At 47.7% G+C, this 17,829-nt stretch overlaps 1 protein-coding gene across 1 annotated transcript in view; it reads right to left on the bottom strand.

Moving 5' to 3' along the window:
- The window catches only part of LOC144180065 (phospholipid-transporting ATPase ABCA3-like), a 164,945-nt gene extending 148,429 nt beyond the window's left edge, over positions 1 to 16,516 (bottom strand). Inside the window, exons 1-3 of the mRNA XM_077708473.1 lie at positions 16,337 to 16,516; positions 11,631 to 11,787; positions 1,961 to 2,040 (exon numbers count right to left, since the gene is read on the bottom strand). Coding sequence (XP_077564599.1) covers positions 1,961 to 2,040; positions 11,631 to 11,787; positions 16,337 to 16,516 — 417 coding nt within the window. The remainder of the gene's footprint in view (positions 1 to 1,960; positions 2,041 to 11,630; positions 11,788 to 16,336) is intronic.
- Between the last annotated feature and the right edge of the window lie 1,313 nt (positions 16,517 to 17,829).

The raw sequence follows: 17,829 nt of genomic DNA, 5'->3' as shown, positions 1-17,829 counted from the left end.
CTGTGAAGCCGTCGTGGTCCCGCGGTGGCAGTAACGTGCTATATGTCCGGCCATTTTTTAATCAAAGCAGATGGGGTAGTTGCCCTGCGTGGGCCAACGTTGGTGAGAGGGGAAGCTTTAGACCGTTTCAGCGGACGTCTCTTCAGCATGGACGGAACCAGCAAAACCCCTGAGTGCTGAGGTGGTCCGGCGCCCCAGCAAAGTGTCCATAGTGTCTCGGCATGACCTGAATGAATGGCGGGCTTGGCATACGTTGTACGACGGGCTTTGTGACGGTTTCTGCGTACATCTGAGGCAAGGCAACGGGCAGAGGTGCAATGGTCACATATGACAGAGGAGCAGCTGTCGGCGGCGCGATGCTGACACCGATCAAAGAAGCGGCTACATGAGCGTGTTTGCGAGAGCAGGGGAGCGCGTCTGTCACTTGCTGCTTTATAGCACTTCTAAGGGAAGCGGCAAGACTGGCACCAGGTATTGTTGTATAAGAGACCAAAGAAAGCTCGCGAGCAACTTCTTTACGGATTAATTGCTGCATGCGCGCTGACAAGGTGATGTCGTCGGCCTTAGCAGTTATGATCGACAATTACCACTCCTGCTTAAAGGATCGCTGTGTCAGAGCTCGCTGTTTCCTCCGTTCATCGTAACTCTGATACGCGTTTATGACACCCCCTTGCAGAAATCCGGAACAGATTCAGCATAGCTGGTGAGATTCTCACGTGGCTGCTGTGCCCGTTCACGCAAACGCTGCTGCGCGCGAAGTTTTCGCCCTGCAGAGCGGCCGATAACTTCGGAAAACTTTGATTTGAATGCCGAGCACATTTGAATATCCGGGCCTTTCCTTCGTTGCCGAACCAATGTTCCGGGACACCAGTCAAGGAAAAATGACACGTTGTTGAACTTCATCTTGTCGCCCCAGTTGGGGTGGCTGCTTACTCGTTCGTATAAGGCAAGCCAGTCCTCCACACCTTGCTCATATCTGCCATTGAAGAAAGGTGGATCCCACTGACTAACCGAACAGACGCAGATGCTAAGCGTCGGAGTAGGGGCAGGCTATACCTCAGCCTCACGAGGGGCCATGGCTGTGGAGAGCGTCCTGTTGCGGAGCTCCAGGGTACAGACGTGAGGACTGCAGCAAACGCCACCAATTTTGATGTGGTGCGTTGTTCAAAGCCGAAATATCAGTGGAGAGGCAGCAGATTCAACAAAGAGACGGCTTTATCTAGTGCACTCGTCGCTAGCGATGCTGAAGACTGACGGTCGTTGTCGTCGTCGTCGTCGTCAATGCTGGTTATTGACCTAGAACTTGCGCTTCCCATTGCGCAGCCACTGCTCATCGTGCACAGCCGTTCGGCTGTGACTACACTGTACATCGTTCGTGCTTATAACAGTATAGCCGAGATTTCAGCCCTACGGCCAAAATTTAAACGAATACTTCAACGCGACGTTTACATAAAAAAATTCCAAAACTACTAAATCCAGTACCATTCTCTGTACTTCTCAACACTGTTCCGAACGAAGGAAACATTAGGCAAAAGATAAACACGAAAGTAGTATTTGGAGTGTTCTCTTAAGAAATATACATGGCTGCTTTTTTCCAGGATATGAAAGAAAAGTTACGCGTTGAAAACAATGTTTTGACCCCAAAATAGAAAAAAGCTCTACGCCCGTGGTTCGTGCCTCCTAGCGGCATGCAGTTCTCCCACAGTAACGGAAGGTCCCAGTATATGGTTAGCGAGCAGCGGACCTCTGCAACATTGATTCACTGGAGCGAACCATCACCGTGTTTACAGTCGAAAGAGTGACACAAGAGTGAAAAGGCGTGACAGGTGGGCGGACGGGGAAAGAGAAAGGAGGTATTTACGTGGCAGCGGCGGCACAAAGCTACCATCTTTCCGTGACTTCTCCAGCGAAGAAACATACGAGGAAAATTTTCAACCACGAATACACACCGCACACACACCTGGTAAGGCATGGACTCATTCTTCGAGTGCAGCTTCATGTAGGCCGAGTCGATGATCTTTTGTGCCGATACGACACGGTCTGTAAATAGAAATAGCAATGAGCGGAGAGCGCGTAATTCTTAAAATCTATATGAACCAATTCGGACTGTTGTTTTCGAACCGACAGACTAAAGAGCCACCACTTTGTTCTCTGTACTTTGCGCTGATGTGGCAGCCCACAGAAGTAATTTCGCCAGCTCCTTAGCATGCACCCTAAACATACGCTACTGAACACAAGCTTGGCATACATTTTGAGTGAGTTCCACTTCATTTAGGTCAGGGTCACAGATATTTTAGACTGAAAGCTTAGTTTTATGTCGGACAGAAGTTAGCAAGCTTGCTGGAGACCACTCCTTAAAAACCTGTCAGCCAAGGTGTTTGCAGTGTTCGCCAATATGTGCACCATAATAAGGCAGACAGGATGAACAAAAGTAGATGTCCGCGCAGAAGTAAATGGAGCATGGGAGCGGTTGCCAAACTGCATCGCTGCGCCGCATATGGGCGCTGACGGGAACCATGGAGCGCCGGCCAAAGGGTGTTGTTGCACTATCCCCGCCGCCATATCTGTTATGCTTATTCGCCGCTCTGACGGCGTTTCATGCTGGGCGAGCCGATCTTCAAAAGGTAGCGCTGGGCTATAGAGGGGCGCTGGTTGCATTGCCGCTCTCAGGCATCAGCAGCGACCGAATCCACTGCTCATGAGCTGGACGAGGCTGCGCGCGCCCGAAAACGTGCCTTGTTGTGGGCTGTAGAGGGCGGCATAAAAGTGTAGGCCGCTGCGGTTTGGCATAGCGTGCCATTGCGACACAATTAATTCTAAGGCGGGAAAAGAAATGCCATGCACAATATAGAAAGCCCATTCACAGAAGTTTTTGTTGTTCGGAAAAAAAGATCTCACTTACGAGATTTCTTCTTTAGTTTGGGTTTGTCCCAAGTTATTGCTGCCCGTCAGTCCACGTCTGTTCTAGAGAAAGGGAAATAAAGCATGTCCATGCTGTGGAACTTCTGTATTAGAGAACATCGTAAAAAATAGGTACAATCGTTGCCTGCAATTACAGCGGGCCTCATATGGCGCATTATTTGTTGTCGCATTAACCCTTTCGCTCCCGTGGACGAGGATAGCCCTCACAAGATTTTGTACCAGATTAACCGATTAAGAGTATTGTCGCCATCGGTCATGACGACTACACTCGTCATCGGTCATTTTGGGGCCTTGAAGGGGCTTTTTTGCAAGACATTGAGATAACGCGGTGAAGCCATCTTTGAATTCAATACGGAGTTTATTTAAATCTGCAACACTTTCCTAACTAATATAAGGGCTCGTTAAAAATAACAACGTCAGTTGTAATCCGAAAACAAAATGTGCGCCATATGAGGCCCACTGTAATAGCAGGCAACGATTGTACCTTTTCTTTACGGTGTTCTCCAATACAGAATTTCACCTGCATAGACAATTTTGGTATTTCTTTTGGTACCTCGACTGACCAGCAGCAATAACTTGAGACAAACCGAAATTAAAGAAGAATTTTTTTAACGCGACGTTTCTTTTCAGAACACCAAATGTCTGTGAACGTGCTATCTATATTGTACATGACGATTAATTATATCGCAATGACATGCTATGCCAAACCGTAGCGGCCTACAGTTTTATGCCGGCCTTTTCAGCGCGCAACAAGGCACGTTTACGGGCGTGAGCAGCAAGTTCATGGGCAGCGGATTCGGTCGCCGCTGATGCCTGAGAGCGGCAATGCAACCAGCGCCCCTCTATAACCCAGCGCTGACTTTTGAAGACCGGCTCGCCCAGCATGACACGCCAGCAGAGCGGCGATTAAGCATATCAGATAGGGCGGCGGAGACAGTGCGAACAAACTCTGACCGGCGCTCTATGGTTCCCGACGGCGCACGTAAGCGACGCAGCGATACAGTTCGGCCACCACTCCCGTGCTCCGTATACTTCTGCACGTACCTGTACGTATATTGAGACATCTATCTTGATCACTTAGAAGGACAGCTTTTTACCTGTCAATCTGGCCCTCGTAATTCTCGAGCAAACGCTCGCATTACCCATACTAAAGCGGTACGGTGGCTCATAGGGGGAGGTAGCACCACAGAATGTGGTTGTAATAAAATAGATAGCATGTATATATCTGTTGTTACAATGGCTATTTTGATTTTTTTCTTGTGGTATGAAAAAAAAATAATGCTCAAAGTTTGGGAACCCGAGCTCCAGTTCAGGTTGTTCGTAAACGGGGTTCGAAGTTTCTCTACGCGCATTTCCCGAGCGAGGTTGATAGCGCACTCAATGAATTCGGTCACAGTGGTTTGACAGGCGACTGCTAGTGGCAGAAACCAGCAGTCGTAGCCTCTTCCTCACTAAATTCCCCCTCTCGGCGCACCATCTTAGCCTCCTTCAGTGTGCGGCGTGGGAGCGCATCCACTTGCGTTCGGCGCAAAAAACAGACTCCGCTGCGGAGGTTGCCGGTTAGAGCAGCCTGTCCACAGTCGTCTGCTCTTTTGTTTCTTTACTTTATTTTTTATTGCTCTAGAAGAAGCAAACAACTGCACTCCACCGGTAATAAATGTTTTCTAAATAACTCGATTTTCTTTAGTTACCTTATAAACATCCTCGCGATATCCGAGAGAGCTGATATAGTTCCTTCATTGGTATTGGGTACAAGCAGTATAAATCTTTACATGGGAATAAAAAAACGTATTTGTTCTGTTGCACCTACTATTCGCTATACCCGACTTCACTATGACCAGCATTCACAGCAAATGTCCCAGCCTATACGAATTTAGTGGGGGAAAATTTTTTTTAACCATGGAACTGTTTAGCCCGAGTGTTCTCTGTCTGTCGCACGAAAAATCTCGAAGTGTGAGGGAAAGCGTTGGGAGTGCACGCCTCAAGAAAAAAATCAGCGCCCTTCCACTCTGTAAAGAAGCACCTGCGACGGTGGACGCCGTCCACGTAATGAACGAAGCAAAACAAGTTCGCAATTTGTGATTGAACATGCTTCCTAACCAATACGCCCGACAAAACTTGGAAGGACTCCATATTGATTTTAGCAAAAAAGATGGGATATCGTTTTCCTTCCGGCTTCTTAGGCAGCTTACTATCTGTTGAACCCACCAGCTCAATCCGCTCGACCACGGAGGACACCGGACAGGTAGCATTAGGGCGGTTGACCTACAAGTTTACCTCCCTCCAGCAAAACGGAAATGTCATCAGTGAGCGTACAAAATATATAGCTGGATTTCAAAGCCCCCATTCTTTCCTTCACTCGCAACCTTTGTACGAATAAAACGGCAACCGCTCATTGCAGTGTAAGCTACACTGGGCGTGGTTCAGAAGTTTCGCGTTGACCATGAAGGGCCTGGATTGTATTTAGATTGGATTGGAAATCCAATCCGATTGGAGTGCGGGTGTGTAGAGAATTGGGTCTGCACATTCGCCGGTCTGCGCATTCCAGAGGATTGATGTCATTGCCGTGGCAGAGGCACTGGCGCCAGCGCGCGCCCAGCTCTGCGCCTCCGTTGCGCAGTAGCAAAGTCTGATGCTGCACCGGAGCCGCTTGATGGCCGTTTCGCGTGGCTCGTGGAGAGCCGCGCTGCGCATCCCCGAGGCGCAATGACTGGACTGGAATGAACTGGACCTGACTGAACTGGGCCGGACCGCACCGCACCGGATTGCTGTACCTTAGCTCCTGGAATAGCCGGCCTAAGGCACTGCTAATTTTTTTGCGAGTTTAGAAGGGGAAGCTACTGTCGCAAATGTGAGTGGGAAAGATCTTCACTCCGAACAAGAGATCTTGGGTCCCGTCGGCGTTCGAGCCTTCATCCAGAAGAATACGTAGCTACTCTACGAACTGGAACTTGCAGCGGCAACGGCGGTGGAGATGACTTTTTTTTTTCGCGCAAATTTTCTCATCTGTTCCGGCAGACGCTTCTTCAATTCCTTGTGTTCTTCCTCCTAGCGAACAAAATACGTCCGTTAAAACATGGCAGGCTTTGAGCTGTACTCTTGGGGGCAAACATTGCACCGTTAGTTTCCCTTCCGCGTAGCAGTGTGACGGCTGGTGTTCGACGACAAGACTTCGGCAGGCGGTTAGCCTCAATAACCTGTGCAAGGCGCCATACTGGTATGGCATCATCGTACCATTTCTATCGCAGGTTCTAATCTTGTACAGGGCTGTGCATGTGTGTGCGTGTGTGTGCATTGATATTCTAAAGATCGGGGATAGGACATCGGCAACGGGACCCTTCCAAAAAACGGTCCAGGGTGCCACACGGGACGGCGTCACACGGCCAGCAATGGGAATTTCGAGAAGCGGCAGCGAGGTGTGCGCAATGGGAAGCGCCAATGACTCACAGTGCAAAGGGCACCTTGGTATCGTCTTGGAGACACCGCTCGAACCCCTCCTATTAGAACTGCTTTTGTGAGAAACTAAGTAGATCATTATGCCCCGCTGTACACGAGGGGACAGCGGTCATTGACGGCGTGGAGGAGGAGGAGTGGAAGAACGACGAACGGTATTAAACGAGGAGGCCGACCGGAGGGCGAGGACAGTCAGATCCAGGTGGTCAGGTCCTGAGAGATCGAGGAATAGCGGTCCGGGTGTGGACGAGGCTAGTCGCGAGATGCGTTAGGCCGAAGACAGGGGGGCTTCGGACCCCGGAGTCCAGCCATCGTTCGGGTGCGACACCTGACGGGAGAGCGACCTTGGGAGTGGACGATACGAGACGCTGGGTCCGGAGTCTAGCCATCACTCGAGTGCGGCGTCTGACCACCCGTCTTCACACCTAAGCCATCCTACGTACACCATCGTACGAGACCGAGTCAACGCAGCCTCATCGCTGGGAGCCCTTCGTTCGAGCCCGAACCACCCGACGAACATCAGGCCCTCCTGCAAGCCCGTGCCGCATCATGCCGAAGCAACCCCGCGACACCGAGCCGTAAGCGAGGCCGAGCGAGTTGACCCTAATAAATTCCATGTAAAAACTTCGATGTGTCTGTGCTTCCATCTTCTCTAGCCCACTGTAGACCCAGGGTCACGTTAAGAATCCCGACCACCACCTTGGTGTCAGAAGTGGAGATAACGCCTAAATCAATGGGCAAAAGCTGGAGTATGCCCCCAGGCAGAGGAGGTTGAGACACTGACTCGGTTCCAACATGGAAGAATACCAATCGAGTCTACAGCCCTTTTGGCGTGAGTGTTCGCCAAAGGCTGCTTCACACCAGAACTAGGACAGCTAAATTTAGAGTAGGGGACCGCATTTGCCCAGAGTGCGTGCGTTTAAAGGCTCGGCTATCCCGTGTAGTGAGCCCCAAATGAAGAGCGCCGTACTGAGTTATAGGGCACCGTTCTTCGATCAGTTTTCGGAATGGATAGAAATAAGCTTTTGGAATCCATACAGAGGGAGATAGCACGGCGTAGGGAGGCGCGGAAGCCGAATGGCTAAGAGAGAAGGAAATGTTGGAGCGTGAGATAAAGAAATATAGGGTGCACTTATATCTAGTGAGCCAGTGCCGTAGTTTGGAAGAGCTGGAATGAAATGGAGAGACGAAGAAGGATGAGGCAGAACAAGACTGTAAGGTGCAGTCAAGGCAAAAATAAGAGTTTGAGCCGGGGCTCGAAAGAAACGACTATGAAACGCAGTCAAAGAGCCGAGGAGAGTCTGAGTGGGGGATCGACGGAAACGCCTGTGAGACACAGTTAAAGGAGCCATCAAGAGAAAACACAAGTTTGGTTCATTCAAAAAATTGCCTCGTTAGAATCATACTGACACCAGTTTTAACGTAAACTTCGGTCAAATAAGCTACATAATTAGGAAAAAAGGAAATGGTCATGCGACCCACCAGCTCATTTCCCGCAACAGAACCTATGATGTCATTCGAGCCAGCTCTGCGATTGGCGGAGGCCGGCAGAAGCAGACGCAAATTAGGTAGAGCTTACAAACTAGCCGAACGAGCGATTTGCGCGTAAATTTATGGCACATTCTTTACAAAGGAATAAGAATGATGCGACAAACAGTGGAAGTTACGAAAGCACATGTAAACATAGAAGTACTGATGCGTACTGCTGTTCGTACTGCGCACAGCATGCTTGGTTTAGCTGCACAGCACTACGGGGCTTGGGGTTGTCTCAGGCGACACTGGCCGATTGACGCAAGCAACGGTGTCTTACGTGACCACATTTGTCGATCGAGCACTGTTTCAGGGAATGAATATTTTCTCCCAGAACAAAAACAAGCCAGGTTTAAATACGGGCAAAAACAAACCAAACGCTTGCCACGGTATGGTGGCGCCATCTAGGTTTGGGAAACGTAAAGAAACGCGGGAACAAACCAACACCGCTGTACAGGGTGGAGACAACCTTTCAACGGTCCCGTGCCGCCGCGATTGGGCCAACGTGCTCAAAGCGTTGTTCTTTTCGTTTCCCACGAGACCTAGCAACGCGAAACAGACAATATGATTCAAACTTCTTCAGTAAACCGCGTTGCTGCGATAATTTTAGCGCGGTTTTGACACAATGACTTGCTTCGGCGGCGAGCGAGCGACCCAAAATGGCGGCGCCAGCGTATACGTGTCTCTACCCTGTACGGCGGATGCGTGAATGAAGGTATTCTAGGCTGAGAGCGGCGCGGCGAGCGAGCGACCCAAAATGGCGGCGCCAGCGTATACGTGTCTCTACCCTGTACGGCGGATGCGTGAATGAAGGTATTCTAGGCTGCAGAGCGGTCGGTTCATGTGATGTCATTGCAGACCCCGAAAACAAACGATTTAGCGGGAAAATCAAAATTTTAACCTGAATTGTTTAATTTCTCAGTGAATAAAGCATCGTTTGTATCCGTACAAGCGCTGGGGCACTATAAAACACGAAATCTTTCGAATAAAACCAACTTGCATTTTCTCTTCATGGCTCCTTTAAAAATCCAAGGAGTGTTTGAGCAGTAAGGTCGATTTCTTCGGTTTTGTTTTTCCACCTTGCCTTTGCTCTTGTAAATATGTAAATTAATTTTTATTCTTTGCTTGTTTGTTTATTTGAAAACTGTACGTAGTGTGAACAACCCCAACATTTGCATTCGGGTGGTATAAATATTGATGAATCCTTTTTGACTTCTTGCCTGGCTCGATGCTCGTGAGAGGCAAGCATGACATTCGCGAGATGCGTTTCCAATCAGGGTGTGGGCATGTGTGTGTTAACAGAGTCAACTGGTAATGTTCGGTGAACAATTTTTTTATGAAGGAACAGATGTGATCGGTCGTTTTCGCCAAAAACCTTCGGCAGGTGGTTGGCCTGAATAAACTGTGCATGGCACCAAACTGGTACGCTGTCCCCCCGCAGCACCACTAATCCCGGGAACCGGTGCATAAAAGAGATTATCACTGGTTCTAATCTTGTACAGGGGCATGTATATGCTTACGCGTGTGTGCATTGAACTTCTAAGGATAGGCGACGGGACCTTTCCGTAAATCGGTCCAGCGCCCCACGCTTGACGGCGTCACCGGGCCAGCAATGGGAATTTCGAGAAGCGGCGGCACGGTGAGCGCGTTGGGAAGCGCCAAAGAATCACAGGGCAAAGGGAACATTGGTACCGTCTTGGAGAGGCCACTCGAACCGTATTTCTTCGGGATGTGAAATACGGGATGTGAAGGACCCCTTTTTGCGCACTGTGTGTCAGGTAAAGTTGGCCAGAGCGCTTCCTGATTTTGTTGTAACGTCAGCTTCTTTTTCTTTTCGCGCAACGAAAGGCCACTTCCGTGAGGTGGTACAAGCCACCATGTTTTTGCGTGCACGCTTCACGCTAGAGTACTTATCTAGTGTGACGCGTAAAAGATTGTATAATGACCTCGTTGATTTCGTACTTCCCGTTCCATTGTATAGATCGCTGTACCGTGTAGGGCCAGGACAGGATGTGCTTAAGTGTGTGAAACGTATGGCGATTGGCCCATGGGTAAAGGCGTTTTTCTTTAAACTTTACTCGGGCTTACTTGATGTGAAAACGTGGCAGAAGGAAAAGGGAATGTTTTTGCCGGGTGGGGGTGACTGCTACCCGTGCAGAAAACCCGAGACTGTAGAACACGTGTTTTTGGACTGCTGGGACGGGGTCTTCCTTGACACGTCCTTCAGCAGACCCCCAAAAAAGATTTCCCCCTGGACGCTCATGGCATTAGGTTTTTACAGATTTAGAGTGACGAAGTACCTTACGAGATGGTGATGGTCCTGGCCCTACATGCGATTTGGAAATCCCGCATGGCCATAGGCCATAGGGACGTTGACGCTAAATGGTCAAGAGAATATTTCGGTGATTCAATGCGTATGATATTGAAGTGTGGAGGGCTCAGCCCCAGCCTCCAGAGTGGGTTCCTGTAATGGAAATACTGACCAACCTCAAACAATTTTAATCGTTTTTCTGCTGGCGAGGTGATGACTAGCAGTTTTATCGTTGCAGTTTTTTGTTTGATGGTCCTTGTTTTGTACTGAAATATTCCAATAAAGAAAAAAAGTAAATTCCATAGGCGCGAAAAATGCCTAGCGATTTGTTCAGAAACCTACACTTTGTTTAAATAAAAGGGCATAGCAGAGTTTACGTGCTGCTTAAAGTGTCATGAACAGTTTATTGGGCGCCTCTTTTAGTGCTCTTGTTTTTTTCTCGGATTTCTGCACAAGGTAACATTCATAGAACCTGTTCTAATAAAATCTTTGCCTCAAATTGAAAATTCGTCAAAATTTCTTATTCTGCATTGTCCCTCAGCTCGTATTCAAAATTTCTACCTTCGCAGCATTGTTCACAGACTTCCTCGCAATTTCATGACAAACATGTGTAGTGGCGACGTAAAAATGCACATCACAGGCTTAAAGCCATAGTCTCCGCTCGGTGCACTTGCAAAATGCTTTATGAACGTATGCGTTGCATCGACTTCACCGGCACTTGGTTTTACCTTAACCGAAGTTAGGAGGCAATGGTAAACCCTTTATTCTGGTAAATCTGCTAAGTTCGGGGCCGTATGTAAAGAAGAGGTAAGGCCGCAATCACACGTGAACCTTGCTGAACCGTGACTGCCCAACTTGTTTGCGCTTAGGGAATGTGAAATAGGGAATTCAAACTTACTTGATGCGGTATTCTCTTGTGTGTGTAAGACGCGTGTCAGAATGCTTTATTACAAGGTTTTTTTTTGTGCTGTATATATTTAGGCCATATTTATGCGCTCGGTAGCATGGATCAGCCACCAAACCCATTTACACGAGACTGCGAACATTGCCTTTTTAAGCTTTCCTTTAATATATTTCTGGTGCCCAGGCAGGCGTTTTACACACAACTGGAGAATTACGCATCAAGTAACTACAAATTATCTTTTTCACCTCCACTAAGCATTAGGAAGGTCGCCAGTCACGGGTGGTAAGCATGAGAGCTGGGCGTGCTTGTTCACAACGCTCAAAACGAGCGCGGGAAAAATATCCTTTCTCGCATTTCGCAAGCGTTACACATAGCGCCAGTGGTACTTATAAAGCGTGATTTTTAGCCTAACGAGCATCACGCTTGGAACAAGCTTGCGAAAAACCGTCGACACTCAGACTTCCTAACTGCGAACAACTTTAGTCTATAGTATGCCCCTATCCCGCTTACCGATCACTCCTAGCTGGACACTGTAGGCACTCGCTTCAGATGAGTCGTCACGGTACTTGGCGAGATACGAAACGGCGTCCAAGTGGGCCTCGGTCGGGAAAAAAGCTTTTCGAGGCACGTTATAGGCGAGGGTGTAGGACAGGCTGGCATTATCGGCCTGGGTGGAGAGTTGTAAACAAGGACATCTGTTCGGTTCTGCGATGTTTCCGGATAGCCGACCGAGCGGTATCTCACCTTTTGTCCCGAGAAATAGACACAAATGAGTTCGGTGAAATAGAAATTATCCTGTGCTTCACGAAGCGTCCTGTGGCACACCTCGGCGACTTCCTCTATGGTGGGCTCCGCAATGAATGTTGTTTTGATGGATGGATACGGCCGTTGATCTGCATGTAGAAGTTTGTGTTGACATTCCAGGCTATAGAAAAAACAGGAAATACCTGCGCTTGCTGTTCAACCTTCCAAGTCTTGGGTTTTTTTAAAATTCTCCCAGAACCCTTGCGGTGTAGAACGTTAATTGGACCATCATGTTTACGGTCTTAAACGTTGGCCCTATGGTTTTTCATCCTATCAAGAGAAGCCTAAAGCATCACATGCCCTCGTTCATTACAATAACTTGCTTACCATTGGCGCAATGACGAGTACCCATCTCAAGCTCTCCAGCTCAAAAATAAGCAGCGCAGAAACCTTGTAAAACCATAGCACAGCTGCGATATGTGACACGAACCAAGATATCTGCCTAAATTTATACATGGTAAAAGCGTATTTCAGAACTATAAAGACTATTTGTGTAAACCGTCCTCCGCAGTTACTGTTCATACATCTTAAGTGGATAGTTTCTATGGCCCTGTGACGTGTTAAAGCAGAGTTATTACCTTGAACTATGCACACGGGAAGCCTTTGCCAATAGTAGCTGTGCGAATAATCATTGCATTCGGCCGAATAACTTCGGAATAATCACTTTTAAAAGAACTGCGATGAACCTAAAAGCTGCAAAAAGAGATTTTACATGGACAATAGCCGTAATACAGGTCCGTTGACCCGCATTCGTTGAGCCAAACGGAGATTTTGTGTTTGTAATTAAGCGCTGCCTACCGAAACAGAAAAAAAGCCCACGAAAACAAATAACGGTACATGCACAGCGCTGACTTCCATCTGAATGTATAGTTACAGGGAAACCCATGTGTACACGTTAAAACGTCCGAAAAAGATATTACAGAAAACTACGAGAATATAGCGCAGTACCATTAATCCATGCGTCGGTGTCGCTGGGCACCCACAAGTGCTTCATTCAAGTATGCAATCTCCTTTGTGATCAGCGATAGAGATGCCGCCCTGTGCGCCTACACAGTAACCAATGGGGCACGTGCAATTCTTGGAAACATTTTTGGCAGGACGTCGAATCAGGTGAAATAGGAAGTACTAAAAGCACAGAAGATTGTACGTTCAGGTAGCGATTCTATTAGTGTGGCTTCTCTCTGTCTTACCGCAAAAGAGATTTAAACGAAGCACGTGTGGTTGCACGACGGCAGCGGCTAAAGAATTAGGCAAATGCTGCGTTTCTTTTGTTGTTTTCTTCATTTCTGTGGCGATATTTTGCTCGTTTATAACCGTTTTTATGTCATTACCCATTCATATTGAAGTCAGCACTGCGGAAGTCCCATTTCATGTTCTTCGTGTGTTTTTGTCTCCGATTAGTGTAGATCATGCATGTTCAACTGTGTATCTCTCACTTTTGTGCTCTTGATAGCATGTCTAACGAGTGAAACCTAACAGGTCGCTTGCCATGAACATCCGAAGAGTTTATCATTTGTGGGGTACGGAACCCGCCCGTAGGATTCGCGAAAAGGGGCCGACCCAATCTTGCGGCGTGGCAGTACGGGCCAGAACTTTTTACTACCGGTTTCGGAAGGATATGTTTAAATATTTTCCCTTGTCACTCCACTTCCACAACAGAACATTAGAACAACGGCGAAAACAGTCTCTTTTCGCGTTTGCTGTGACATGAGGCCTTTACCTCGAAAATTCCGTAAGACAAAATGCGTTTGCTTCAGTGAAAAGACGGCTTTGTGCCTATGACAATGATAATAGTTTTATACAAACTTCGAACAAAAAAAGAAAATATTTGGGGGAACTGCTGCAGAAGTGCCTACTCCTCTGCTACTTTCTGGCTGTCACTCGATGAAGTAACAGAACTCTTTTGCGATTAACGAGCCCCGAAAGAATCCATTGCCAAGAAACATAAACGGGAGATTGAAAAGGGTCTTGGTCAATCCTGTCACCAAGTTTCAGTTGCGGTTATCACGATGGTAGAATTTGTTTCTCTGGCCCATGTGGCGTACTTCACAGGGAGGAAGTGACCTCTCGCTCCTTTTGGATAGTTTTCTTTTAATATTTCATGCGTTTTCTCAGTTAAACAACATTTTTCTTGGCTAAAATAAAACTCAGTAAGTTACCACAAGCCAGTTTATGAAACCTAAGCAAGCTGTGTTTTGCCTTCACAACGCCTTTAAAACTGCAAAAGCGGCCTACTGCACACTATATAGTGGCGGCACGAAGAAGTATTCAATACAGATCTCGCAGGATGTTACTTTCTGTGCCGCAGTGGTACTGATCGTGCTACTGTGCCCAAGGACGCGGTTTCTTCGCAGCCACGGAGGCTGCCGTTTTGATAGAGACGAAAAGCTAAAACTCCCGTGAGTTCGAGGTTTCGACAAACGTTAGAGATCCCCAGGTGGTACGAATTCTACCAGAGCCATTGACTACGGCGTGCCTCATCGCCTGTTAAGCGTAGGCGCGTTAAATTAATCGAGCTTCTCCCTGTAGGAGTGGAACGTTAGCGGCCCCTCCGCTGCACGACACATGTTGGGGCAGCCCCTTACCAATTCGGGAGCTTCAGTGAGCCCCGCAAGGCGGCGCCACGAAAATTTTCCCTCATGTTCGAAGCGCCACCGACACCTGCTTTTACGCTACACAGAGCCCTTAAAGTTGGGCTTGAACGGCAGGAGAAACTTCCGGCACAAGCTTCATTAAACTAAATCGAGAGGACTTGCAAATATTTATCCTTGAGATTCCCACAAACGTGAGCACGATTGCGCCAGCTTCCATTCACTTGTCTGATCTAGTTCACCATTGAGGTATAACAATTCAGAGATACATTCAGCTGTTACACGACCTAAGTTGACGGGAGAAAAATGATCGCATAAATGATCTACACACGAGATTTGACAGTGTCAAAGCGTAATAAATTCAATAACAATGAGTACCAAAACTCTGAGTTTGACACCTTTTCATAAGTAGTTTGCCCACCATAGAGTGTTAGACAACTACGAATTCCTGTCCGCTGTCTATACGTTGGCAGCTCCTGAAAGAGTATGGCTACAGAGCATGGCTGTTGCTTGTGTTTTTGGGGAACTATCGAGAATAAATGGACTAGTCGTTGTCTTCTCCACCAACTTCATAAACATTGAATGTATTGAGGCAGCACATCTTCTTGATAACTATCTGTCGCTCTTTTACAACGCGTAACATTTAAACCGCCACTCGTCAGTCCTTCCAGCAGATTACGCGCGTACTTTCCGATGGTCAGCCCCTTGTTTCTCGGCCAGAGCGAAAATGTATTTCTCACACGTTTAATTAAAAAAATGCCTGGGACGTACGCTAAACTGCAAAGAACAACAAGCACGCCTTTTTATTGTACACTTCTGGCCAGTGTCCCAGACAACAGTGTTTTCTTTTGTGCTCGTGCTTGGCTTTGCTGTCCAGTCACGTGTAGATCGTAAGTTGCGCACGTTTCCTGTTTTTTTTCTCAGAAATGTAGTTCGCCAGCGGCAAGAAATCTTAGACAATTATGCTAATCGGTCATTCACTGCCGATGAAGACATTGCATGGGCACCTGAAGGGTTCTATAAAATGTGCCCGAACACTTGCGTAGAACGGCGCGGTAGATAGCTATTCATCCAAGGGGGTCCAAATTTCTCAGAGCATGCATCATTTTTTCGTCACTTTTTCTGATTATCACATTTACTGAGTCACGTCAACTTCACCAGCGCTATGGACAGAATTTGTTGGAAAGTTACCGAACGAGAAAACAACTGTCATCGTAGAGATATAAGAGCATACTGTTTGTATGTAAGCGCTATTGCACTTCCGTATATCGCGAATAATGGGGACAGGTCCGTGTTATTTTTGTACTCATTACCACGGAAATAGGCATCTTGTTGTTTGGTTTTTTACTTGCTCCCTACAACTATTCGGCTGGGGCTACAGTTTTCTCGCCTGTCTATGGCGCACATACAACCTGTACTTTGGAACAGTGGTTTTGCATGCGCATCGAACACTCCGCTTGATATTTCCCATCTTCCTAAAGGCGCAAGAGATAGTGAGGGTCCCTGTCAGTTGGTAGTTCATAATTCTCACAGACCGAAAACACAGATCGCTGACAGACTAAAGGACCCCAAAAACGCCTCTTTAAACGCTTGTTAGCGGCCCTTTACTAGGTCCGTTGTCTGCTTTTCGCGCTGTGAGTATTGAAGCAGAGAGAACTGCCCTTTTCTGTGACACCTAAATGTGTAGGAACAGTAAAGTAGGCCATTACCATCAATCTCTTTTATGAGCTGCCTGGTGTAGGAGCTGTTCGGGCCGTACACAACAATCCTGGTAGCGTTAGGAGCGGTAGAAAACCTCGGTTCCTCCTTAACTGGTGTCACATTCTGGTCCCTGGTAAGCTTCTTTACGTTCTCGGGGTCGACGTGGTCATACGTGAGCACGAAGCCGAAGGAAGCCAGCACGAACAGAACCTCTGCGGCGAGAAAGAACGGGTGCCGACGCACTGTCTGCCAGTACAGCCGGCGCTTGACCACAAGGTACGTGTTCCTGCACAAGGCCATAGCCCTGGCTGCATGCGGAAAAGTGTTGCTTGCCTGCGAAGAAATGGTTACGAAGGTTAGCGTGTTACTGAGACAGCAACTGGCAGTTTAGCAATTGACTGCTCAGAGGCCAGTGGGATTAGCATTGTGGAAGCACTCCATACAAAAACAGCGCTCAAGATGGGACACAAAGAAAGAGGCAACACGCACATAGGGCACACAGCACTATGTGTGTGTTGCATTTTCCTTTGTGTCCCGTATTGAGTGCTATTTTGTATTAGTATGAACAAACGAGCCCAAACACTTCCATTGAAAGCACTCCACATTCGCTATTTTCTTTTTCAACAGTTTGTGAAGTAATGTATACGTTTATCTCGGTCAAAATCATAACTACGTGTGTTCAAAGGTATCCGGCACTTTAGGATATCTTGGTACGGAAGATCCAACCACCTGCACAACCTGACCAGCCTATTGTTTTTCATCCAGCGTGGGGCAACCCCGCTAACCCGGGGAATTGCGGTGAACGGTGGTGACGGTTAGTTCGCGCCGTCTTTATTCCTTCCCCCGAGAATTGGTATCCGGTTTCTCCGCTGCACTGCCCGACGTCGACTTTAAGCGAATTGCTGGGACAATTGATCTCGCCCACAGTGCGCACCAGCAGACAGCCACTTTTTCGCGTACAGTTTGTTCTCGAACTTGGTTCGGCGTCCAATGGGGGTTCTTCAATAGGGTCTTTTTGGAAAAGCGGTGCACGAAATCCAGCGCAAGATCGATCAAAAAGTGACTGATCCATACATATAATCAGGAGGACGACTACCGTAGAGTGAGGCGGGGCGGTGACACGCAATTGCCAGTCCTAGAAAGCAGGTTTATCTACCAAAAAGCAATAATATAAAGGGCGAAACGGAGGAGAAACTCGAATCGCCGAAACCGTACCGAACAATGTACCGGAACTTAGTAAGGAATTGAAGACTAGAAAGAAAATGAAGAAAAGCAAGAACAGTACGAAACACACGGAAAAGCGTACTGACATCAGAGAAAAGAAAACAGAAAGTTGGAGATGACAATACAAGTGATGACAGAGACCGGTGCTGATTGCAGCTTCACTACAGATGTGAGCACACCACAGGTAACTCAGCGACAGGGGAGTAACTCCCCCGAAAGGGGCTCTGTTTACGACAACTCCACAAGACAAAAATATGCCGAAGCAAGAAAAGAAGTCGAAGCAAAAATGAGCTTCAGTAGGATTTCTAGAGAGGACTTTCCTCAGTTGATGCCGAGTGCTGTAACAAACAAAGAACAACGAATGCTGATGTCAAGGATCATAGAGAGGG

Source organism: Haemaphysalis longicornis, unplaced genomic scaffold (assembly GCF_048455015.1).
Source record: "Haemaphysalis longicornis isolate Haplotype H1 unplaced genomic scaffold, Haemaphysalis longicornis Haplotype H1 scaffold_4, whole genome shotgun sequence".
NCBI lineage: Eukaryota > Metazoa > Arthropoda > Arachnida > Ixodida > Ixodidae > Haemaphysalis > Haemaphysalis longicornis.
The sequence above is the reverse complement of the archived record's forward strand: the minus strand, read 5'-3'. Positions and strand labels throughout refer to the sequence as shown.